Raw genomic sequence first — 23,770 nt, 5'->3', positions numbered from 1 at the left:
GACAAGGATTAACGGACCATAAATCGGAAGAGCCGTATTCTGGTATATTATCAAACATATAAAAAAGAGAACTGGCCAACTTCAATATATATTAATGCAATATTCAATGATCAATGACGCAGCACTGCATGCCAGTAGTACAATGATGTATGATTTCCAGTATTTCATGAGCCGTTCCATTTCTAAATCCAACCCCCACAAAGTTGCCAAATAAGATTGCATGCATGGAATATGTGATCTTATTACAACGTTTTGGCTCTACAGCATGAGATATGTGATCTTTGATCTGGGAAACAATTTTCTTGAAACCTCATAATCCGTAGATTCTATTGACGTCAACTTTCATTATACATACATTCATGAAAGATTATATGAGTAAGTTCGATGGAATGTATATAATCTTGGAACTTAATTATGGTTAGATTTCATCTAAGTCGACCGATGGATGTCAGATTACGCTTCTCAAACAAGAAATAAACTCATGAAGTGGCGCCAATGGCAAAGAGAGCGGTCAAGTTGGAGGAACAATACCATAATATTGTCTAATTAATAATACGAGTACATGCAAATGTTTGCCGTACATGATGCACAAAATGCAAGACCCCTAACAGTTAAACCATTCCAAAACTGGAGCCACCTTACGAAGTACCCCTCCACTTCCGAACCCTAGCGCTAGCGCTAGCATACACATACCCTTAATCCAAACGACGAAACATATAATAATAATAATAATCAAAAGGCAGTTAATAGGATCCACTAGCAAATATACACCATACTGCACGCAGCTTCCACATCAAACCCTAGCAACATCATTCCTTCGCAGAGCAATAGCATGCAGAGGACACTTCATCTCACAGGACAGCTTCAGCACCTCACTAAGATCAACTGGGTGAGCCACATCTTGAACCCACGTATATTGGTGCACCAACTTGGCCACCCACAATGTCACTGTCACCAGCCCTAGGTTCTTGCCTGGGCACACTCTCCGGCCGGCGCCGAAGGGTGCTAGCCTCAGATCCCCACCCCTCACGTCCACGTTAACACCGCCCTCGCTCTCCAGAAACCTCTCCGGCCTGAAAACCAGTGGGTCCTCCCACAGGTGCGGGTCATGCGTGATGGCCCACATGTTGACCATTGCTGTTGTGTCGGCGGGAATAAGCATGCCGTTGCTGAGCTGGACGTCCGATGTTGACAGTCGGGCCCAGGAGAGCAATGGACCAGGCGGGTGAACTCGGAGAGCTTCTTTCACTACGGACTGCAGATAGGGTAGAGATGCCACGTCAGCGTCTGTCACAGTTCTACTTCCAACCGCGCTGTTAATCTCTGTGTGTAGCTTTTCCTGGACCTCCGGGTGTAAGATCAACTCGGCCATCACCCACTCAGTTAACAAGGCGGTAGTGTCAGTTCCTCTGAATATCATTTCCTGCACGATCAAAGTCGAGATGTTGACTCTGAACCTAATAAAATAGTAAAATTGCTGAGAACTAGAAGAAAAGTAGAAGTGTGCATGCGTACCCATAAGACGGCAACCATGTCATCCTCTTGAAGCTTCTCTTCACCTTCCAAAGAAAGCAAAACATCAACGAAATCATCACTATCAGATAGCTTTGTGCACTCGTTGGCTCGGTGCTCTTGGATGATGCCTCGGACGAGTTTTCTGACTCGGGGAACAAGCTTGGAGCAACGTTCATTGATTCGAAATGGGTCATAGAAATAGTTAAGCCATGGAAGATAATCAGACCAATTGAAAGCACCCAAAAGCTCGAAACCCTCTGTGACCATCTCTTTAAGCTCGTCCAACTCTTCACTATCATGCGCCGGATCGTACCTTTCGCCAAAAACGCTCCCCATGATGTTGTTCAATGAGGCAGCTTGGAGGTGCTTTCTTAGAAAGACGGTGCCGTTAATTTCTTGTTCGGTTGCTATGTTGCTCAGCATAGCGGAGCATTCTAACTGGCGGCCGGTCTCGTGGGCTGTAATGCGACGGGGTGAGAAGAGGTGGGTCGAAGCGATCCTTCTCAAAAGCCTCCAGTAGGCCCCGTTGGGGGCAAAGCCGATGGCTCGGCTGAACATGAGACTCTTAGCAGACTGCTTGAGAGGACGATCAGCAAAGTGCGGTGATGTCAGGATCTCTCGGGCAGTGCAGGGGTCGGAAGCCACGACTACAGGTGACGAACCAAGGCTAAAAGCCATGAGCTGAACACTCGCTGGAGTCCTGGCCATGACGGCTAAGGAGCGGTGGGCTAATCCACGGCTGAGCGTGAATAGGCTTCCAAAGATAGGAAGACCCCGAGGTCCAGGAATGGAAACCCGACCTCTCTGGTTCCTCCCGTTTTTCCATGCAATCCCCCCAACCGTAAAAGCCCATGTGAGAAGCACAATGGAGACAAATGACATGAAGATAGCAAACAAAACATAACCATCGAGAAGGTTTTTGGACCCAAGAAAAGCTGGGAGTGTAAATACCCACCAGCTGGAGTCCCTTGTGTCCAAACCCAACGCCATTTTTGAAGAAAAGTGAGAACTCGGAGAGACGGGAAGAGACGATTAGTGGCGTTAGTTTGTAGAAGATCTGTTTTGCCCTGAGGTGTAGGTAGAAGCTGCTGGAAAGACTATATATATATAGGAATGTCTTGGGCTCTTTGGTGATCATTAGTTAGGGCATTTACGTTAGTTTATGCACATGTAAAGTCATATTTTTTAGATATTTAATTTGTCATGTAAACAAAATTTTTATATTAATTTATATAAATTTGAGATAAAATAATAATAAAATATTATATTTTTTTTATTTTTTTTTTAATAAGGTTTGATCTTTAAATATATAAAATATTTGAGTAAAATATTTTTTTAAGAGTGAATGAGTAAAATGTATAGTAAAATATATAAAAATAAAATATGAAAAAAAATAGTAAAAAAAGAGAAAAAAATAAATAAAATATATTTTAGAAAGTGAATAGTAGATATTTAAATATGTAACAATACTATTTATAACTATGTAAATATTTAAAAAATGCATAATTTAATATAAATAAATTTAAACTTATATTATACAAATATAATTTTACATATGCATATACATAGATTAATGTGGATGCTCTTACTTAATAAGAATAACTATTTTGCGACGGGAAATAAATAAAGATGAAACGTGAGGCGACGGGCAGTTTTCCCGTGGTATGAGGGAAAGTTTGCATGAGGTAGATTTTCAATTGATATCTTGATTTCATTAATTTTATATTATTTTTGGATATATGTTATGTAGGTCGATTAATACTTAATTTTAAGTAAATATTTTAATTGTAAAGAAATTATATAAAAATTAAATTTATAAAATAATATAATTTGATGTGATAGTATATCATATTATAAAATTATTTTTATTATAAAATAAATCTAATTGATTTAAGAAATAATCATTATTAATTTATAAATTTATTTTTATGTAATTTTTTTATATTTGTGATAGTTTTCCTTTTACAATTATTATGAAGATGCAGATTCATTAACAAGCGTTATCCTATGAAGAGGTGTTTGTACTTCTTTTCAGCACATGAGAGTTAATGCGACATTCATATTAGTCCGTACGTGCGACCTGCAACTTGCGGAACTTGAAAACTCAGTTATAAATACCATGCATCAAAACTGACCCATAATTTAGACATGCAGTTAGAATTATATATGATGCTAGGGACATGCCAATCAGATATTATTGAATTTGGTTGGGCATTTTATGACATGGCCAGTTAAACACAGAGTATAGGACGTCGTTTTGGTAAGATAAAGTAAATACGCAAAATACGTCAGAATGTAAAATTATTTTTATTATAAAATATATTTAATATATCAATCGTATCAGTCTATAAATTTATTTTTATAAAATATTTATAGATATAACAGTACTACTTCTCGATATCAAATATCATTGCATAAGATCTATAGCTAGCTAGTTTCATTGAAAAAGTGAAAATATTTTAGTTGAGAGGATCTTTGATCAGTCCATTGGTATTTTGATTGTCCGAGAATATCAAAATACTTCACTGATAAGGGGTTTGGTTGGCTCCAGCCCTCACCCCTTGCAAAAACTGATAATCGGTTCGGTCTTGAGACGTGATTTTATTGGACTAGACCGGATCAAAACCGATCAAATTACTTATATATAAATTTTTTAAATATTATATATATAATTTATTATTTTGTATAGTAATCATATCAAATATAGAATAATATATGTTATTAATTAACTAATATATCATATGATAAATCATTTGATGATATATGTTATTATATGTAATACATACTCTATTATTTGCACCTAATTAAAGTAATTAGATAAATTTTTTTTTTAAGATACTTGAGTTGCAAGTAAGCATGAATAATTTATGGATAATTAAATTATTTAACATTTATTAACTATATATAAAATGTTATAATTTTAATCATTATGAATACTAAAGTATTAAGTTAGTGACTATTAAAATCATAAATATAATTATAATGAATTATTTTTTTAATGATTTAGTTATATAATCCACATTAAAGAGCTCACTTAATTTTAATTTTAGTAATTTAATTAATTCTTTGTATTAATTTATCTGCAAAAACAAAATAGAGAAAACATTGTTCCTAACTTATATGGATTGAGTAGAATCGATTGAATTAATAACTAAAGCTATGGTCTAGTCCCTAGGAATAATTGTTCAGATCGGGTATAGAAAAAAGATGGATCAAAATTTTCGGTCTGTGAGCTCCGGACCAGATCGATTATACCCTAATAATAATAAAAAAAATATTAAAATTAAAATTTGTGTGAAAGCTTTTCTGGATTTTGTGCTTTTTAAAAGTAAAACAATATTACGTGACTTGTTTAAAATTTTTTTAAAAAAAATTACCAAAAAATGTTTAGAAAAAAAATAAAAACTTTTGAAAAACAAGTGAAAACCAAACGTATATAGGTATAGATTCGAATATTGGAAGTATTAATAAATTATTAATTAGTGGTGCATATCTTCTAACTACTCCTCTCATATTGTTTTGATTTTTTCCTTTTTTTTCAAAGCTTACTTGCCCAATAAATGATGTTTATATTTAAAACCTATTAAAAATAAGGGAATAAACAGTATATTAGAAATTTAGCCATATATGCATATAAAAAAAATCTATTTATCATTTATTTTTTTATCATTCTCTCATTATCACATAACGTGACATTAGATGATATAAACCTTGATTGCCAACAAAATGCGCAATTTTAAGCTTGCATCTCAACATTTCTGTGTTGTATATCTTGGTTGGAATGTAATAGGCACCCACTTAAAAAATGTTAAGAGGGTGTTAAACACAAGTCATTGGACTTCCTATCTCCTCATGATTCTATATAATTCGTTGGTCTATCCATTATCTTAATTTAGAAGGGTACAATAAATAAATTTAATTGTCTGATATATCTTTTCTAAATTATAGAAAGTGTAAATAAAAAAATATAAAAAGAATTTTAATTTTCCCTATCTATTTGACATGAAAATAAAATTATTAATATAATTACAAAAAATAAATCATAAAAATAAACTCACCACTTCGCGTCCTTTTCTTCGTAATCTTATCCAGCCTTGAGCTTGTGTACATCTAACTGCATGCATATAATAGTAGGTTGGGCCGAACCTCCTTTCGTACTACTCTTAGTGCATGCATGTTGTAGGTTGGGCCATATCCTATGCCGGCCCTCACTCAATTACCCACTCTTTTTCTTTTAAAGAAAATATTTGTATACGTTGTTGTCCAAACTTACCATATTCTAATTAAATATCTATAAAGACATGTTAAAAGAGTCTTATAAAATTTATTATTATGTATATAAATATTTGAAACAACATTAAATAAATAATAAATATTTTAAAGCATCTTTCAAGTATGTCTACCACGAGAAAATATTAATCAATTTTCTTTGTATCATACCTAACTTCCCATCTCTTCCTTTTTTTTTTTTTTGGTAACATAAATAGAATATTACAAAGACATCTAGGCTATGGGATGGGTTTGAACCAATTGGATACTTTGGATGTAGTAAAGTGACAGGTTGATATTTAGAGTAGTAGTTATGGTTCAAACTAGATATTTAATAAAGATAAAGGATTCTTATGATCATATTTAATGAGGGTTGTTACATTGGTTGTCTCTACCTTTTTTTTTTTTTTAAAGAAAAAAAAGATATTATAAAATGGTGGGGGAGTGAAGCCCCTTACAAACCCATACAACAGACAAAATCCTGAACAATGCGGTGGTTCTACAAAATAAAAAACCCAAAACAAAGGAAGTTCAAGACCCAACGTCATACAAAGTTAAAATTATTTCAATGCTACAGTATTAACGTGGTACTATTTATTAATTTTTGAAATTATTATTTTAAAATAAAAGAATTAATTGATGAACAATATTACATCGTAATACTAATTCTTCACGTTCATGCTTTCAATTTACAAATAAGATATACATAATAGTGCAACAAAATCAGTGAGCTTACGCTCGAGAGCGTTGCCCCAAGGGTAAGAGATTTATTATAAAGAGAAATGATATTTATAGTTGTGAATGTTCAAGTGCCGTATAATTATTTTTTTTTTAAAATAAATAAATACGAGACCCACATGTAAATAAAATTAATTTTTTAATAGCAGATCATACTCTTTTTTTAAAATGACTATACGACGCTTGCATACTTCACAACTATATATAGCATTACTGTTTAAAAAATAAAACATGTCATGTGGGCAATGGAATCAGTGGGCAAGCGCATCATCGACACTGATGTCATGCAAAAGCTGAAAAGAGTCGACCCAATCTCTTCTATGTTGTGTATTTTCGCGAAAAATAATAATACGCTTACTACCTCTTATCACCTATTTATTACTTCATTCAAATTTTTAAATTTATTATAATTATTTTTTACTTAATGGTTAAATAAGTGACTATTAGTAAAATTATATATTTTTAAAATTTTTCATAATGATTAAGGATGTTAAAAAAAATATGTAAAAGAAAATAATAAAAAAATAAAAGTTTCAAATACATTGCAAAGTAATAAATGGACGGTAAGAAGTAGTTAGCTTACCATTATCCTTTTATGAATGAAGAAGTTTTTTCATCTTCTTTTAATATTTTATCACTTAAATGTTATTGATTGCTTGGGAAAAAACACAAAAAACAAAATAAACGCTCTTTTCATTTTGGAAGTGTCCCTTAAGCGTCTTTATTAGATTATGTAAATATAAATGTAAAATTTATATAATATTATATAATTTTATATTTGACTATTTCACTCAAAACTTATTCTCACGTTGAATTATCTATCTATTAGTCAAAATAATAAAAAAATATTATTAATTTAATAATATATATTTTTTAAAATTAATTTTGCTATTAATTTTTTATTTCTAAATTAAGAGTTAGAGGGAAATATTAATGTCGTACCATTAATTGGAAAAGAACACATAAAGTACACAAGAAAAGAAAATGTATTTTTATTCATTTTGATCTAAAGAACTAATTTACTGTGGTAAAAAGTCATCAACTTTTTACACTTCCATAATCCGATGTAGAATATTTTTAAATTCTATTAGTTAAACACCCCCGTTGGATTTGCACTTGCTTGAAGGGAAAACTGAGCAAATTATTAGGAAACAAAGGATTTTTACTGTTTGGTTCACAGCTAAGAACTTCAAAATCATCATTCCTTTTAATTTCCAGAACTTCACCATCGACCAAACAGTAACATTTTCCTGCTTAGCATATATCAACACAGCCACGTAAAAGCAACAAAATTTTCACTTTAAAAACTCGTGAGCTTCGGTTGTGGTGGTTTATCTTAAGCTTAATATATCTTCAGCTCGCGGTGACAAAGTGAAATGAAGAAGTCTTTGGTGAATTTGTACCACTCGGAGAAAATTTTTGGCTCCGTGAGTGATAGAAAGAGGGAAAGATAGGATGGATGATGCTGGGCTTGGGGTTGTGAGTAGGGTTGTCAAATCATGTTAACGGATCGTGTTCGTGTCGTGTCAAATCGTGTTAACGGGTCATATAGGTTAATCCTAACTCGACCCGTTAAGCTTATCGTGTCAAAATCTCAAACTCTAACACAACCCATTAATATAACGGGTCGTGTCGTGTCAACCCGTTTTGACCCATTAATAAATATTACGAAATAGGTTAATACGACACAATACAACTCATTTTAAACTATTTATATAAATGGGTTGAATATGCCCGAAATTAACCTTTTTAACCTGATTAAATTTAGTATAATTTTATATAAATGTTAAAATTACAATATCTATAAAAATTATAAAACTAATTATAAGTCCAAAACTACAATCCAAATAATAAAAATATCGAAATTGAAATTCTAACAATTTTATTTTTAAATATAAGGGTATAATTGTAACTTTAACTTTCTTAACGTATCATAACGGGTCAAAACAGGTTAACCCGTTATCAACCCGTTAAGCAATCGTATCTTAACGGGTCAACCCATTTTGACCCGAACCCATTAAGACTAAACCCTAACCCGCTATTATCGTGTCGTGTTCGTGTTGGGTTAACGGGTCGTGTGACATATTGTCACCCCTAGTTGTGAGAGAGACGACGAGATTCCTGCTTTCATTTTTTTTTTTTAATTAATTAATTAATTAATAGCCACAAAGTGGCCTCCACCTCAGTCGGTACGTATCTTGGTATCGTTTCTCGGTGACGAAATCCAAGTTGGTCCATAGTTGAATGTTAGTGTTGAATAGTTTTAGGCAGATCATTACCAATCTATAAGAACACTAAGTAGAGTAAGTTAAAGTTACTTTTTAGGAAAAAAATACCTAAAATAATATGTAAATGCTCTCTATACCCTTCTTTTATTCAAATTTTAATGTGATACTATTAATTAATCTTGATTTAAAAAGAGAGAGGTAATCTAAGAGTTAATAAATACAAACATGCCAACCCCAAAGAAATATAAATATAATATAAAATGAGTGATTAGTCAAAATAATTATTTTATATTAAAAAAACGACACAATGAATTAATTAATTTAATAAAATGCATAATGATATACACAAAATAATCGTATATAGAATTTTTGATTAAAATATTTGGAAGAGTAAAAACTAAGCAGGCCACAAACTCCATTCCACAAGTTGGGCCTCTGGGCTAGTAGTTTTCAACTATTGAGCCCACCTCATTATTTTAGCCCAAGCTCAATAATCTTAACGGTGAATTTCCAACTTCCCCACTACCTCTCCACTACAGACTCACCTCTTCCTCCCAAAATTATGTCTTCCTCCACCGACCCCGACTGCAGCGAGCAGCCACCCCTAATACCGTCGATCCCAGACGACGTCGCTCTGAACTGCCTTGCTCGAGTCCCTTGGTCCCACCACCCAACCCTATCCCTCGTCTCCAAATCAATCCGGTCCCTCCTCTATTCCCCTCTCTTCTTTACCGCACGCTCTCTCCTACAGTCCACTGAACCCCTCCTCTACCTCTCTATCCGATCTCCTCTCTCTCCTTCCCTCTGGTTCTCTCTCGGCCGCACAAATGACCAAGATTACCCTCGCTCCCTTGTCCCGGTCCCAACTGCCCCCTTCTCTTCCGTGGGATCCTCTTATGCCGCCCTGGGCTCCACTATCTACGTCCTCGGTGGCTCCACCAACGATGTTCCTACCTCTCGCGTCTGGGCCCTCGACTGCCGCTTCAATAAGTGGCTGCCAGCCCCCAGCATGCGCGTCGGGCGCGAGTTCTCTGCAGCGGGAGTCGTGGACGGCAGAATCTACGTCATGGGTGGGTGCGTGGTAGACACGTGGGCCCGTTCGACTCATTGGGCCGAGGCGTTCGACCCTAGGACCGGGAAGTGGGAAGCGGTGCCGAGCCCGATAGAGATCCGGGACAAGTGGATGCACGCTAGCGCGGTAGTGGACGGGAAGATCTACGCGATGGCGGACCGTGGCGGGATCGTTTACGACCCGAGAAATGGGAAGTGGGAAAGCGTGGAGAGCGAGCTGGACTCGGGGTGGAGAGGGAGGGCTTGCGTTGTGGATGGGGTTTTGTACTGCTACGACTTCTCGGGGAAGATTTGGGGGTTCGATGGGAAGAAAAAGGAGTGGAGGGAGCTGAGGGGAGTGGAGAATGGGCTTCCCAGGTTTCTGTGCGGCGCGACGATGGCCAATATGGGTGGGAATCTGGTGGTGGTGTGGGAAGAGGAGGGAAGGGGGAGCAGGAAAGAGACGGAGATTTGGTGTGCGGAGATTGGGGTGGAGAAGAGGCAGGATGGTCGAGAGCTGTGGGGGAAGATTGGGTGGGTGGAGAAGGTTCGGTCCGTTCCCAGTAGGTCGTCCATCGTGCACTGTGTGGCTGTTTCCGTGTAATATATTGGAGCATATAAAGGTATTCCATTGGCTTTTTTTATAATGATTATCTGTGTCAAGTTCTGTTTCATTAATGTTGATGTTGGGATTAGATGGTAGACTGTGAAAGATGAGACTTTTTGGTAATAATTCAGAAACTGGTTAAAAGTGAATACAAAATCTTTATAGGTAATAATTCTTCGATTATGTTTTTATATCTCCACTTCTGTAAATGATGCAAATTGTATAATATTTTGCAAACTGTCTATGATATCTTGATACTATCTTTTATTTTAATCGGTATATACTGATACTACCTTCATACTTGTAGTTGTGGAATCCATAACTGGATTTTAGTGTTCAGGATGAGATATGTCGTTATGCTATTAATGTATGATTGTATTATACTTATAAAAAAAATGATCGTATTAGATTTTTTGCCTTGCCAATATGTGTTCTAAAGTATGTAAATTTCATGACTTTTTGAGCCTTGCATGGTTGCACCTCAACTGGTGGAGTGACATGGATTTATTTTGGCTTCGGTGTTGCTACATTCCTCGCTTTAGTCTATATTGATTATTATTATTAAACCAAATCTCTCTATCCTAATTACCTTGTACCCATAACTCATGTACTGAATCTATATAGCCAATTTGACAAAAATCAATTCAATGTTGGTTGATTTATACCTTTTTGTTTTTTGCAAAGATAGCTAGTGTATAATCTTAGAATTACATTAAATTCTTATTGATTGCAAGAGCACGAGTATTGATCAAATTCAAAACTATAACAGTTTTGAAAAGGGAATGATACCTAGTTCCGTGGTAGATTTGGGGCATGACAACCCCTAGGGGTTGACTCAAGTGGTAAAGGCGTCTTGGTGGTATGCTCCCTTCATGTTTAAGGTTCAATTCACTTGAATCTTCTTGGGTGCAAACAATTCATAGGGGCCATCAGATTGGAGGATTTTTCTCTTGAATTACCCAAGATGCACTTGCGGGAAAGGGCCTGTGCACCCACGAGATTACTCGGGACGCTGTTTGTGTGGTGCTCTGTTCTTTTATTCTACCATATGACTTAATGGTGTAATGGGTCAAGCAACAACCTTATAAAGACAGCCCGGCATGCCTCCTAGATGGTAGAGTATCTTCTGTCTATGAAATATTTGGGCAACTTTTAAGGCTCAAGCTATTTGGGACGGAGTTGTGAAGAAAGTAGAGAAAGGCTTGTGGGTTGGAAAATGTTGTATTTATCAAAATGAGGGCAACTCACTTTAATCAAGGGTACTTTAACTAACATTCCCACCTATTTTCTATCTCTTTTTCTGTTGCCTGCAGAGGTGATGTGGAGGATTGAAAAATTATTTCGGGCTTTTTTGTGGGGGGGAATGGGAAGGAAATGAAATTTCACCTTGTTAATTGGAGCAAAGTTTGTTCCCCAATTTTGTATGGAGGCTTGGGAGTTTGTAATTTGAGGACTTTCAATAAAGCTTTGTTGGGAACATGGTTATGGAGGTACCATTTAGAGGGGGACTCGCTATGGAAGGAGATTATTAACTCTAGACATGGGCCTGCTTGGGGGGGCTGGTGTTCCAATGATGTGAGGGGGGGTATGGTGTGAGCTTATGGAAATATATTTGGAGGGGATGACAAAGTCTCGAGAATCAAATCCGGTTTGTGGTTGGAGAGGGGTCCAGAGTCAAGTTTTGGCACAATGATTGTGCTCTCTCCATAGGGAATTCACGGCAGTTTATTGTATTGCAGCTAATGAGGCTTCTGTGGCAGAAAGTGGGTATTTTCTCATGGTTTTTACCAGGGGAATGTCATTTTTAATAGGGATATCCAAGATTGGGAATTGCACAACATTTCAGATTTTTTCAGGTTGCTATACTCCATGGGAAACAATACGGCACAGGAGGATAAGATACAATGGAGGGCCAATGGTAGCAAAAACTGTACAGGCCAGGTTTACTATAAGATCTTGACAGCACAAGGCCATGTTTCATTCCCGTGGAAGAGGATTTGGAGGTCTCGTGTGCCTATAAGGTAGCTTTCTTCATGTGGACTGCTGCCCTTGGGAAGATTTGACCATGGAAAATTTGAGGAAGAGGGGACTTATTGTAATGGATTGGTGCTATTTGTGTAAAAGGCATGGAGAATCTGTGGACCACTTATTATTGCACTCTGAGGTGACAAGGGGGCCGTGGAATGAGATCTTTAGAAGAGTTGATGTCACTTGGGTAAAGCCACTGAGGGTAGTGGATTTATTGGCATGGGAAATTCAAGGCTGTTCTCAAGTGGCGGTAGTGTGGAAGATGATCTTGTTGTGTATCATGTGGTGTACGTGGGTGGAAAGAAATGAGCGGTGCTTTGAAGATAGGGAGCGCACAATGGCGGGGCTTCAGAATTTTTTTATGCACACTTTAATGCTTTGGTTCTCAGCCATCAAACTTGATGGAAACAATGCTCATGACTTTTTGTCCCTAATCTAGAATGTATTTAGGTCTTCTTTTGTGTATGTCCTGTGTGCATGGGCTATGCCTATTTTATTCATGTCAATAAAATTTATTTCCTACTTATCAAAAATAAAAAAAAACAACCTTATAAAGGGTAGGGACTAGATCCATTAGTATATAATATGACAGATGCAACTGTACCCGTTCAGAGCTGCCCCCCCTCCCCTCTCTTATGAGGATGTATTGCATTAATAACTGATTCCTAGATTTCTTATCTTATTGCTATATGCTGTATATGCACTTAATTCTTCGATTATCCCTAAGGCATTAGTTTTATAAAAGTGGAATGTAATGCAGGTTCTATATTCTTCCTTCTCTGTTCTCCAGTATCCAATCCTTGTGTGGGAGTAGCAAGAGCGACATGATTCTATCATTAAGCTGTCATCTACACTAGCTGCTACTGCAATCTTATGGAAGTCTTGGGAAAAGTTCCTTCTGATTCATGTCAGGTCATGTGCTTAAAACCATTTCATGATTAAAAATAACAGGAGTTTCTCAAAGTGTACTCTATGTACTACTATTCTCCAAATAATGGGCACTTTCGATGGCGGTGTCAAGTTTATGCGTTTGTATATAAGTTCCAAGTTATCCCAGTTGTCACCTTTCAAGGACTTTCTGTAACAAATTTCAGTGTATAATGAATGCCAAAATCATGAAATTAATTTCTGAATCTTGTTTTCGTGCGGTTTTGTCATGCTTTTGCATAAGTTTATTTCTCATCAGAAACCTAATATCAACTTATATTTCACAAGCCCAACAAAGGAAATTTCTGAACCAAGATGGACAAGTGATTATGACAATAACTGGTTGTACCATTGTCTTTTGAGTTCCCCTTTGAACAGGACCCCCCATTATGGTAGGCTGATTTCATGGATCTGATCTGCTGCCCGGTTTTGTTTCATCATATTTGTTTTTTTCCCTTGACCGTCGTTTGCATCTTCTATCATGATTTATGATTCAGACACTTCAACTTCACCATATCTGCAACAGCTTCCATGATTCGTAACTAATGTTCTCCCTCCTGGACATTTTGAAAAGATTTACACGGTGGCTTTAGAATAAAGCGAGCTCTTCACATTCGATTACAGTGGAATATATGATTATATCAAAAGCTTATTACACTACCATATTGAGATTATCTGGAGTCCTGCAGATGCTGGGGTTTTGTGTTCATCTTCCTCAATGAAGTCACACTGGCATGCTTATCTCTTTATTTGTCTGGAACAAGAACTTCCATTAAAATTGCAACTCGCGCGTAGAGAAGGCAGTGGCTGATGGAATTCTTGTCTGGGAAACGGAGAGGTCGTTGTGTACGAGAATAGAAAAGAATAACGAGCCCGTGGTTTTCTACCTACAATAACAACAACAGTTACAGCACACCATCAGATGGTCTACAGCCTTCTTTCGCCAGACGTGCGCCCCACCCCAAGGTCTTTTTACTCATCCTGTCTATGCTGATATCTGTACAAATTCTTCTATGGATGAATAATTTTTGCTGGGCTCAAGCTTACTTTTGTCCGATTGAGCTTATTCATTGGACCCACCATATCTATAAATATAAATAAATATATGTGCATCAACCAATTTCTGACTAAACTTTTACCATCGCAGCAAATTGGTGGATACAGATCATGCTCCAATTGTACCTGTTTAGATAAAGGGCGAAGAAACCATTAGCAAACTTTAGTTTCCAGATACACCTAACCTGCATATATATGTTGCATCAGAAGTTGTATTTGGTTTTTGTTTTTTTAATTTACTTTTTAAACCAGTAGTGTTGCTGCATCGATGTGTTACTGTTTCATTAGAAATATTTCTCTCCCCATGTAAGCATCAGCACAATCTCCATTTTTCTTTCAATTAAAATTCCTAAATATTTAGGAATAAAAAAGGAAGATTCGCAACTATAGATATGCCAAGCTTGCCAAAAAGTTTTAAAACTAGAATGGAACGCCGAATCGCATATTCCTCTTACACACGTCCCTCATGCTTCAACTCTCTAATCATATGGCTCATTTCGGGATGTGATGCATCTATGGAGCTACAATCAATCATGTTTTGGTTCTCGGCTTTCTTGTCGCTCATTAGGCTCCTGATCTTGCTTGGCCACCCACCTAGAGAGAGCATAAACATAGGAGAAACGAGAATACATAGGCTCTAGCTCAAGCACCTCTCCACACTTTTATGATATTTAACATATAGACAACCCTCCCCTCCACCAAAATCCTCCCCCTAGTTGTTGTCATGCGTACTTCTCAAAAGCTGACTTCACGGCTTTACATCAATTATTGATTCTATATTATTATATAAGGGTGGGTGATGGTGGTGGGTGTCGGGCATGTCGTTCACTCCCACTCTACAGGCTGGAAATGGATCGTGTAAAGCCCCAAAAAGTACAGTTGCATTTCTTGATTTATAGTAGCATCATGGCACTCCTCTTCTTTCGCGTTGGGATAATCAGATATTTAGCGAAACGAAATCAAATTACATGGAAAAAAGACCATCTCATGAGCATATCAAGTTCTTTTTGCTTCCTAGAGGACATACAAATATATTTATATATATTGTCTAACTTGACCTCTAATTGCTGAGTAATCTGTTTGAATAATGAAATAGACAATTTTAGAAGAAATATGAAAGTTAAATAAAATATTATTTTTTAATATTATTATTTTAAAATTTAAAAAAATTAAATCAAAATTTAAAAAAAAAAACAAATTATTTATAACATTTTATATAAAAAAATTTATAATAATTATAATGACGAAACGAAACACATTTCGAATCTCAATGAATTATTCATATGAGTTGGTACGTGCAACTGATGCGACTCTGCTCAGACGAGGGAGGGGTACAGCAGTAGGGGTGTCAAATCGTGTTAACGGGTCATACAGGTCAACCCTAACCCGACCCGTTAACCTTATCGTGTCAAAATCTCAAACCCTAACACGACCCATTAACATAACGGGTCGTGTCGTATCAACCCGTTTTGACCCATTAATAAATATTACGAAATATGTTTTTTTTATAAGTAAACAAATAAATTAAAAAAATATTACGAAATAGGTTAATACGACACAATACAACTTATTTTAAACTATTTATATAAATGGGTTGAATAGGTCTGAAATTAACCTTTTTAACCTGATTAAATTTAGCATAATTTTATATAAATGTTAAAATTACAATATCTATAAAAATTATAAAACTAATTATAAGTCCAAAACTACAATCCAAATAATAAAAATATTAAAATTAAAATTCTAACAATTTTATTTTTAGATATAAGGGTATAATTGTAACTTTAACTTTCTTAACGTGTCATAACAGGTCAAAACGGGTTAACCCGTTATCAACCCGTTAAGCAATCGTGTCTTAACGGGTCAACCTGTTTTGACCCGAACTCATTAAGGCTAAATCCTAACCCGCTATTATCGTATCGTGTTCGTATTGGGTTAACGGGTCGTATGACATATTGCCACCCCTATACAGCAGGACAAGCCTCTCTTCACAGCACTCGAGATTCACCAAAACGACGTTGGGTTATGAACACGCATTTCAATTCAATGACCAATCAATGACCGTGGCTGAAGGTTTCTAACAAGCAGCTGTCACTCTGTACAGCCTTATTTTGCGACGAATAAGCCTCTTCCGCCTTCAATTTATTACCTTTTTACGCATCATCCTACCGTCAGTCAGCACTGGGTAATGGGTACGAGGGAATGTTGTAAAAAAAAAGGAGTGAAATTTAAGGTGAAAAATAACAATTAACTATCCAAGAATGGGCTTTAAAGCATAAACCACCAAACGGGGCCTAAGTTATTTTTAAGGAATTTCCCATAAATATAATAACATAGAAATCCTTGCGTGATATTTTATCAGCAATCATATACAACTGCAACACCTTTTTAATATTACAGTGAAAACGTCGAGGGTATTACATTTCATTTTATCTTTGCATGCCATACACACCCGCCTAGTCATACATATATAGCAGCACAATACATGCCTGCCATGTTTCGTTACTAAAAATAGAAACATGGCATGCCGCACCCAACTATAAAGAAAAACAATAGAGGTAGTAAAATAGGCATACATGGAAGCTCGTTGAACTAGAATGCAAAATGGTCATTCTCTTTCTGTAGAAAGCCCTCAATTTGTTCGAGTGCCTGGAAAAATCCAAAGTCCAACTTAGCTAAGCAATAAGACGATAAGAACACAAATTACTGAAGAAAAAGTGGCTAGCACTGCATTAGCCTAAGAATGCATGAACTGCAATGATGTGTGTGTGTGTGTGTGTGTGAGAGAGAGAGAGAGAGAGAGAGACCTCAATTGCAATCACAGTCGGAGTGAGATTGCATACATCTCTATGTCCTAGTTTGGCTGCAATATCTGCAAAATGAAAACATTAGCTTTGAGCATTAGTTAAATAAGCAGCCAGGCAAACTTCAAATGCCCATCATAAAGTGAATCTCAACTTTAAAAAACGAGAATGCAAGTCAGAAGGAAAATTTTTATTTTAATCACTATTGCATGGCATGATTTATCATTGATTATTATGACTACATGGAGAAAAAAAAAAGCCTCCAAGGAAGGACAGTATCTTTTTTCCTTTTTCTTGATTACACATGACAACAGCTTAAAATAAGAGCACCCTGAAGTTCACATACCTTCCAAGGAAACCCTTGCATTTGCATTGGCATATGCTTCACTCCTCTCTTCCAGAAGAGTAGACAGCCGTGTGAAAGCCTGCAGGGAAGTTAAATGACACAACATACCGGCAATCAGAACCTTTACTATATGACAGATCAAATATTATATTGCTGAGAACTTTCTGCATGCAAGACAAAGGCCTACCTTTGTGTATGCATCACCTGCATCATGATGCAAAAGGGGGCGAGAACCAGTTCCTACAGCTGCAATTCTACGGGCCAATGCTTCCAAAGGAACATCCAACCAGACACTTATACCCTTCTGCATATATTTCCTGATACCACCAAATAAAGACATGCTCTTTTACTCAAGTTACATGGGCAATCAAGTTACAAATGACAAAAAAGATGATGAAAATTATGTTTGAATTGTATATTTGCTATTACCAGTTGATAGGCCGAGTAACTGCACCTCCACCAGTAGAAACAACAAGTTGAGGCCTTAGAGACAGTTTTCGCAGAACTGCAGTCTAAAAGGCAAGGGTGTAGTCAAAATTGATTACAAAAGAGAAGCAGTAAAAGAAGGAAAAAAGTGGTAATTAGCAGAACATATCGAGGGCTGACAAACATAAGCACCACAAGACACTCAATCATGTCTGTACATTATCATTGATTTTGACAGTAACAAAACCACCGACTTTTATTTACTTTTTAAAAGTGCAGAATACAAGGATCAGGCTGGCATTGCATGTTACTTTCTTCAACCTAAATATTTCATGATACATTATCCTGCAAGCACTTGTACTACTTCATATTAGTAAACTAGGAACAACCTTATGGTTCTCTTCTACAACCCCGTACACCGACACGAATCTTTCAAAATATATATCATGCCCTTCACCCAATTACCCCTAGATAAGTACAATCTGAAATTTAAAGAATTCCATACTTGATGACTTCTATGACCACCAAACTTTCTTTTCCAAGAAGCAAGCAAGTAAACCACCCTCTTCAGTCTCACCCATTGAACCCAAAAAGAGAGAACAAGCAACACATTTCTGTTGCAATCAAACAATATAGAGGAAGATAATCAATCAATTCATCCGAGATTTTATGGTACCAGTCTCCCCTTAAAAACTTTCACCAATTTACCAAACTTTTTGTCCACAAAAATTTCAACATTCTGGAGAAATTAAAATGTATTGCCTCTCAAAGTTGCTTAAAACGATTCACCATGTGCCAATCTCCAACAGAATCTCTTCTCTGCACCACTCCAAGGGAATTAGTATATAACAAAATCAAGGAAACAAACTGACTCCAGTTCTCAATCTTGAATAGCACGCAGAAAAGTAGGATTCCTATTATCACAGCACCTCCCTCTTCCAACTTCCCAATTACAGCATGTTTATTGTTTCCAGTTAAAGTATTAACCTTTTCACGCTTACAGACAATTTGAAGCACATTGACTGCTCAAGGTGAGGCACAAATCCCCAACCCATAAATACATTGAAAACCCCCAAAATTAAAAAAATTTATATACAATCATGTCATGAAAATCATAATTTTCATGTGTACAGACCATAAAAATAATATTTAAAGGAATGCATCTAAATGCTACCAAAATCAAACATGCTTATCCAGAGTATATGAGTAAACACATCACTGCTTTACTTCCACGTCCTTTTGATATGCCCATAACAAGTAAGCTCATTAAAAAATGTGGGGAAGGGAACAAAGAGAAAAGGCAATCATATGATTCAACTTGCCAAAAAAAAAAAAATCTTTGGGGAGGGTGGAAATAGAAACAAAGAAACATGATAGCAGCACTTCGTATTGATAACTGCAGGAAAGGTATTGATATCAGTACTTCGTAACTAACCTCTTTTTCCCTGAAGAAGCCTTCTCCATAGAGCTTGAATATTTCAGCTACAGAAGTTCCATCAAAATCATCCTCCACCAGCATGTCACTGGGGTATTCACAAATAAATACAAATGCAGTAGTAGTCAGCAGGAAATACATTGTGCCTGTGAAGTAGACCAATGCATGGGAAGAGCAAGACAAGCAAGCGATAACAACTTTTGAACAACTTCAATTCACTATCCTATGAACTGAAACTAAACCAGAGTCCTCGTGTTTATTGCAATTCTTAGCACCAGGATTCAAAATTGTCACTTGCTGTAACTTTAGAGAGTCAAATCATATCACTAGAAAAATTGAGTTCCTTGCTATTTAAGCTTTCCCATCGAACCCTTGGAAAGAATGAGGTAAACATCAGGCAAAACAAAAGAACATAATAACATCAACCCTAAAGAAAATGTCTCCCTTTCCTCATTCTTTCCAAGAGCCAGTTAGGGGGGAAATGTTTTGAGTAAACAGCCAAACAATAAGAACTCGAGTACAAACCTGTCGAAAAAGGAATAACCAAGTACATGTGACAAAATCTTGCCCACCGTTGTTTTCCCAGACCCCATCATACCTGCATTTTTACATTCGTACTGTTCAAGTACCAGAATAATTAAATGGCTCTTTCAATACAAAGGACTTGGATATAAATAAAGAAACTGACCAACAAGATATATACAGCGTCCATTTAAATATGTCTTGATCTCCTGTGACTTTTTCTGCAATTTTATTAACTTCCAGTAAGAAAAATATTCAAAGCTGTCCCCTAGATAAAGAAACCCCTCAAGTGTTTTAAATTTGAGGCAATAGTTTATGTTACCATTTGACATACATAAATGCCATACTAAAGAAATGATAAGTGTATTATGTCACCATCCATCACGCACCACATTAAATTAAACTAGAAAAAGGGAAGTTATGCTATACCTTCAAAATTGGAGCTTCATCAAAAGGATCTTGAAAGCTTCCAGATTCCAAAATTGAAGCTGCGAACATAATATTAAATATAAAAGGTCAATAACACAAAATGAAAATAGCCATGATCACTACAGTCGCCTTTAAAGGAGAGAACCAAAACGCAATTCCATTCTTAGATATGACAAAAACAACCTCAATAACTCCCTTAAACCATCTAACCAACAGATCATTCTCAAGTATCCTGTCATTGCATTAAAGATCAGAAAAATATGTGCTCCACTTCATTAAAGATTGCAAACCAGCTAGATCTTTTGGGTTAGAACATCCGAATTCAACAGGTCCCTAATATGGTTGAGATCAAAGAACGTAAACTTTAAGGAAACACTTCGATGGCCAGTGCCCTCAAAGACCTTCTGAAAACCTGAACCCCACATGAGTATATAGTATAATGACAATTCAAATGGCAATCTATCCAGAGCTTTATAAAAGTGCTTTTTCTGGAAAAGGAAAATCTATGTGGAAGCCGAATGTCAATGATTAGGAAAAACAATACCATTGGACTCTTTTTAGCGTATTCATTCCTGCATATGAATTATGTATCCTTTTTTTCCTTATTCATTCCTACATACGTATTCTGACACATCCTAGATGCCTTCTATGCTCTTATGAACAACCATTGTGCATCGAGCACCTTAAGCAACGATAATACCACTTGAAAATAACATACCTTTAGCTCTCTACAGGAGCTCAGTAAATCTTGCACTATACCCAAACATTTATTTTGGTAAACATTCACTGTCATGGTGTCATTAATTCACAATATGCTGATCTGGTTTTAAATGCGCAAGTTAATCATGGAGTGGCTAAAATTATAGATTTGAGGAGACAATCACAGATTCATGACAGTTAGATCCGGCATAATTTTCTATGACCTTTTTTTGTGGTGACCCATGCAGGTCCTGGTTCTGGTTCAATCACTGGATTAATTTCAGAAATCAAGAAGCAAAAAAAGCTCCAAAACAATAAAAGCCTTAAACTAAAAGGCACGAAAATGATTGAATCCTTTGCAAAATACCTGGAAAGTTCTTATAAGAACAGGAAACCTCAAACGACACCGTTCTGTACCGATTTGAAATCCTCGTGTTAGGCTGCAATTGAGCGGATATCAGCACCTGAGACTTGTCTTGTTCTCTGAATTTTCGAGAAAACCGCACCGAACCGCTTGGACCCTTTGTCATCTTCTCCAAACCGTTCCACGATGGGAGTAGCAAACTCTGTGCAACCTTGGCCTCCATTCTGGCTGACAAACTAGCTCGACTTCGGATGTAACTCAATCAATGTTCCAGGAATTTGTTAATTTATAGACAGAGACAAGGCTAAAAATCTCCAATTTTATTCGAAATTTATTTCCCTGAAAAACCAAGCAATTTCAATAAACTATTTTTACAACTGAGCAAATTATCGCTAAAAAAACCAAAAAATAAAAAAACGAGGGGAAGAGGAACTGAAAAATAAATACCAAAAATGTGAGAGGAAGGATAGAAGCGTACAATAAATGAAGCTTTCCACAAATTTTTGCCGATTCGCTAACAATTACAGGTAGCTCAAAAAAGAATTTCTCAGAGATCAGAAACTATCAAATGGAAATGGAGTTGACCTGGTGGAATTGCTTGAGGCCCTCAATCTCCCTCCTTTCTAGGAATTTATCTGGGAGCGGCGGCGGTTGCTGCCGTTGTTGTTTTTGTTGAGACTAGTTGATGTTGCGGACAAATGTACAATAGGAGTTGACACGGATGAGTGGTTACGAAAGCGAAACGGGGAGACAGAGAGAGATAGAGAGAGAGAGAGGAGGAGGATCGGAGAAGTAGGTGGTTGTGTGGAGTCGGGGACGTGTTTTTAAGTGTAGCGCCTCTCAGCGGTGGGTGTGGCTCAAAAATAAGGACGAAACAGATCTGAATTGGACTAATAGTATAGTCATTTCGTTTTCATTTTATTATATAAAATATTACATATTAGGATAAAATATTATCTAATAAAAAATATTTAATAACGAATAATATATCATATTTTATATAATAAAATAATGATATAATATATAAAATTTTTCTTTATACAATTTTAGTTGCATAAATTCTAAGCAATTCTTTAAAAGAAATAAAAATTTATTAGAAAAAATCATTTTTTTATATAAACTTCTGATTTATAAAATTTTGAAAAAATTAAAAATATAAAATTTATTCATCTTAAAAATGTAATTAATTACTCTTTGAAATTATCTATATGACGTGGCGATGAGATGTGGAACTACTCGGCACGCTCCACCAACCTTCTTTGTGGTCTTAGGTGATCGGTGGAATGGGTTTTGGTTGGTGGCAGCAGACTGTCTTTTTCATTTTGGGTGTGGTCTCCGTTCTGATCGGTGAATGAGAGATTTTTATTTATTTATTTATTAAAGAAAAATATTTATAATAATAAATTATACAATCATCATATAATAAAAATAATAAAACATAAAATTTATATAAAAATAATAATTTTTTAATAATAAATCACATTTTTTTTAAAAATAATTATACGACGTTTACACATTTTACGATTATATATAAAATTATTATTTTTACTATCAAATATGTTATTTAGCATTTGATTTATAATATTATTACTTTTTTTAATACATTGGGAAAGGGGTCCATCTATAATCTCCATTTTAGAGATGTGTCATCAAGCCACAGACCCTTAACTGATTTATAACATTGTTATGGAGTTCACTATGATCATTTAAAATAAAATTACAATATCAATATCCTTTTAAGTGAGTTGATATGGATGATTTTTACATCATTCGTGTCTTAGATGCTTATTATCCAATTTGGATTATTTGCTTATAGACAAATAAATATACTATCTAAATCATATGGTGTTTCTTATTATTTGTATAACTTCTTTAGTAATATAAATATCATATTAATATTTAATATTATGTAATCAAATAATTATAGGGAATCTCAATTGTCCTTGCAGATTCAAAATGAATATAGCATTAGATATATAAAGAATTTTTATCAATTTAAATTTACTAAATAACGTAATGTAAATTAAAACTTAAAATCTATTTTACGATAAAAGGATATTCAAAGTAAGAGCACTCTCAATGACTTCTTTATCTTATCCTTCAAAATATATCATCAAAATCAACTTTTTCTATTTTACATACTGACTGTTATAATATATCATACATCAGTCTATCTATTTTTTCTTCATATCATTTAAATATTATACTTTTTATTCTTTTTTATTCATTTCAAATATTTTTTCTAACTACCGATAATATCCTCATATCTTTTGATATTTACAATATCTCCTCCTATATACAATATTATATAATTATATTCTATTTTA

General features: G+C 35.5%; 3 protein-coding genes across 8 annotated transcripts; 1 reads left to right on the top strand and 2 right to left on the bottom strand.

The window, feature by feature from the left end:
- Positions 1-516: 516 nt before the first annotated feature.
- On the bottom strand, positions 517-2,599 carry LOC122303530 (cytochrome P450 78A7). 2 transcript variants are annotated; one of them, XM_043115349.1, is made up of 3 exons: positions 1,516-2,599; positions 1,234-1,423; positions 517-1,056 (listed from the first exon to the last, which is right to left on the bottom strand). In XM_043115349.1, the coding sequence occupies exons 1-3, from the start codon at positions 2,503-2,505 to the stop codon at positions 794-796; spliced, it is 1,443 nt and encodes a 480-aa protein (XP_042971283.1). In that variant the 5' UTR covers positions 2,506-2,599; the 3' UTR covers positions 517-793. The 2 variants fall into 2 exon arrangements, with proteins under 2 accessions (XP_042971283.1, XP_042971282.1); XM_043115348.1 differs by having other exon boundaries at positions 517-1,423.
- A 6,660-nt stretch (positions 2,600-9,259) lies between these two features.
- On the top strand, positions 9,260-13,568 carry LOC122303532 (F-box/kelch-repeat protein SKIP6). 2 transcript variants are annotated; one of them, XM_043115350.1, is made up of 2 exons: positions 9,260-10,423; positions 13,226-13,568. In XM_043115350.1, the coding sequence occupies exon 1, from the start codon at positions 9,313-9,315 to the stop codon at positions 10,402-10,404; it is 1,092 nt and encodes a 363-aa protein (XP_042971284.1). In that variant the 5' UTR covers positions 9,260-9,312; the 3' UTR covers positions 10,405-10,423; positions 13,226-13,568. The 2 variants fall into 2 exon arrangements, with proteins under 2 accessions (XP_042971284.1, XP_042971285.1); XM_043115351.1 differs by lacking the exon at positions 13,226-13,568 and adding an exon at positions 11,090-13,117.
- A 248-nt stretch (positions 13,569-13,816) lies between these two features.
- On the bottom strand, positions 13,817-22,331 carry LOC122303533 (shikimate kinase, chloroplastic-like). 4 transcript variants are annotated; one of them, XR_006240752.1, is made up of 14 exons: positions 21,922-22,331; positions 21,447-21,782; positions 20,381-20,439; positions 20,118-20,172; positions 19,955-20,027; positions 19,430-19,517; positions 17,998-18,080; positions 17,756-17,885; positions 17,569-17,647; positions 17,226-17,290; positions 16,995-17,067; positions 14,502-14,544; positions 14,024-14,249; positions 13,817-13,919 (listed from the first exon to the last, which is right to left on the bottom strand). XR_006240752.1 is itself a non-coding variant. In XM_043115355.1 (12 exons), the coding sequence occupies exons 2-11, from the start codon at positions 21,664-21,666 to the stop codon at positions 17,011-17,013; spliced, it is 909 nt and encodes a 302-aa protein (XP_042971289.1). In that variant the 5' UTR covers positions 21,667-21,782; positions 21,922-22,331; the 3' UTR covers positions 16,410-16,583; positions 16,995-17,010. The 4 variants fall into 4 exon arrangements, 3 of the variants coding, with proteins under 3 accessions (XP_042971289.1, XP_042971288.1, XP_042971286.1); XM_043115355.1 differs by lacking the exons at positions 13,817-13,919; positions 14,024-14,249; positions 14,502-14,544 and adding an exon at positions 16,410-16,583; XM_043115354.1 differs by lacking the exons at positions 13,817-13,919; positions 14,024-14,249; positions 14,502-14,544 and having other exon boundaries at positions 16,686-17,067; positions 21,920-22,331.
- Positions 22,332-23,770: the final 1,439 nt, after the last annotated feature.

This window comes from Carya illinoinensis, chromosome 3 (assembly GCF_018687715.1).
Source record: "Carya illinoinensis cultivar Pawnee chromosome 3, C.illinoinensisPawnee_v1, whole genome shotgun sequence".
NCBI classification, from domain to species: domain Eukaryota; kingdom Viridiplantae; phylum Streptophyta; class Magnoliopsida; order Fagales; family Juglandaceae; genus Carya; species Carya illinoinensis.
This window is presented reverse-complemented; position numbering and strand designations above follow the sequence as displayed.

What these genes read in the sequence shown, in the direction of transcription:
- LOC122303530 (XM_043115348.1), bottom strand. Translation starts at nt 2,505, where the DNA reads ATGGCGTTGGGTTTGGACACAAGGGACTCCAGCTGGTGGGTATTTACA. An exon ending in ACATGGTTGCCGTCTTATGG is followed by an intron (nt 1,424 to 1,515) that starts GTACGCATGCAC and finishes TTGATCGTGCAG; the next exon opens with GAAATGATATTCAGAGGAAC.
- LOC122303532 (XM_043115350.1), top strand. Translation starts at nt 9,313, where the DNA reads ATGTCTTCCTCCACCGACCCCGACTGCAGCGAGCAGCCACCCCTAATA.
- LOC122303533 (XM_043115355.1), bottom strand. Translation starts at nt 21,666, where the DNA reads ATGGAGGCCAAGGTTGCACAGAGTTTGCTACTCCCATCGTGGAACGGT. An exon ending in ACGCTGTATATATCTTGTTG is followed by an intron (nt 20,028 to 20,117) that starts GTCAGTTTCTTT and finishes GTAAAAATGCAG; the next exon opens with GTATGATGGGGTCTGGGAAA. An exon ending in GTTACTCGGCCTATCAACTG is followed by an intron (nt 17,886 to 17,997) that starts GTAATAGCAAAT and finishes TGGTGGTATCAG; the next exon opens with GAAATATATGCAGAAGGGTA.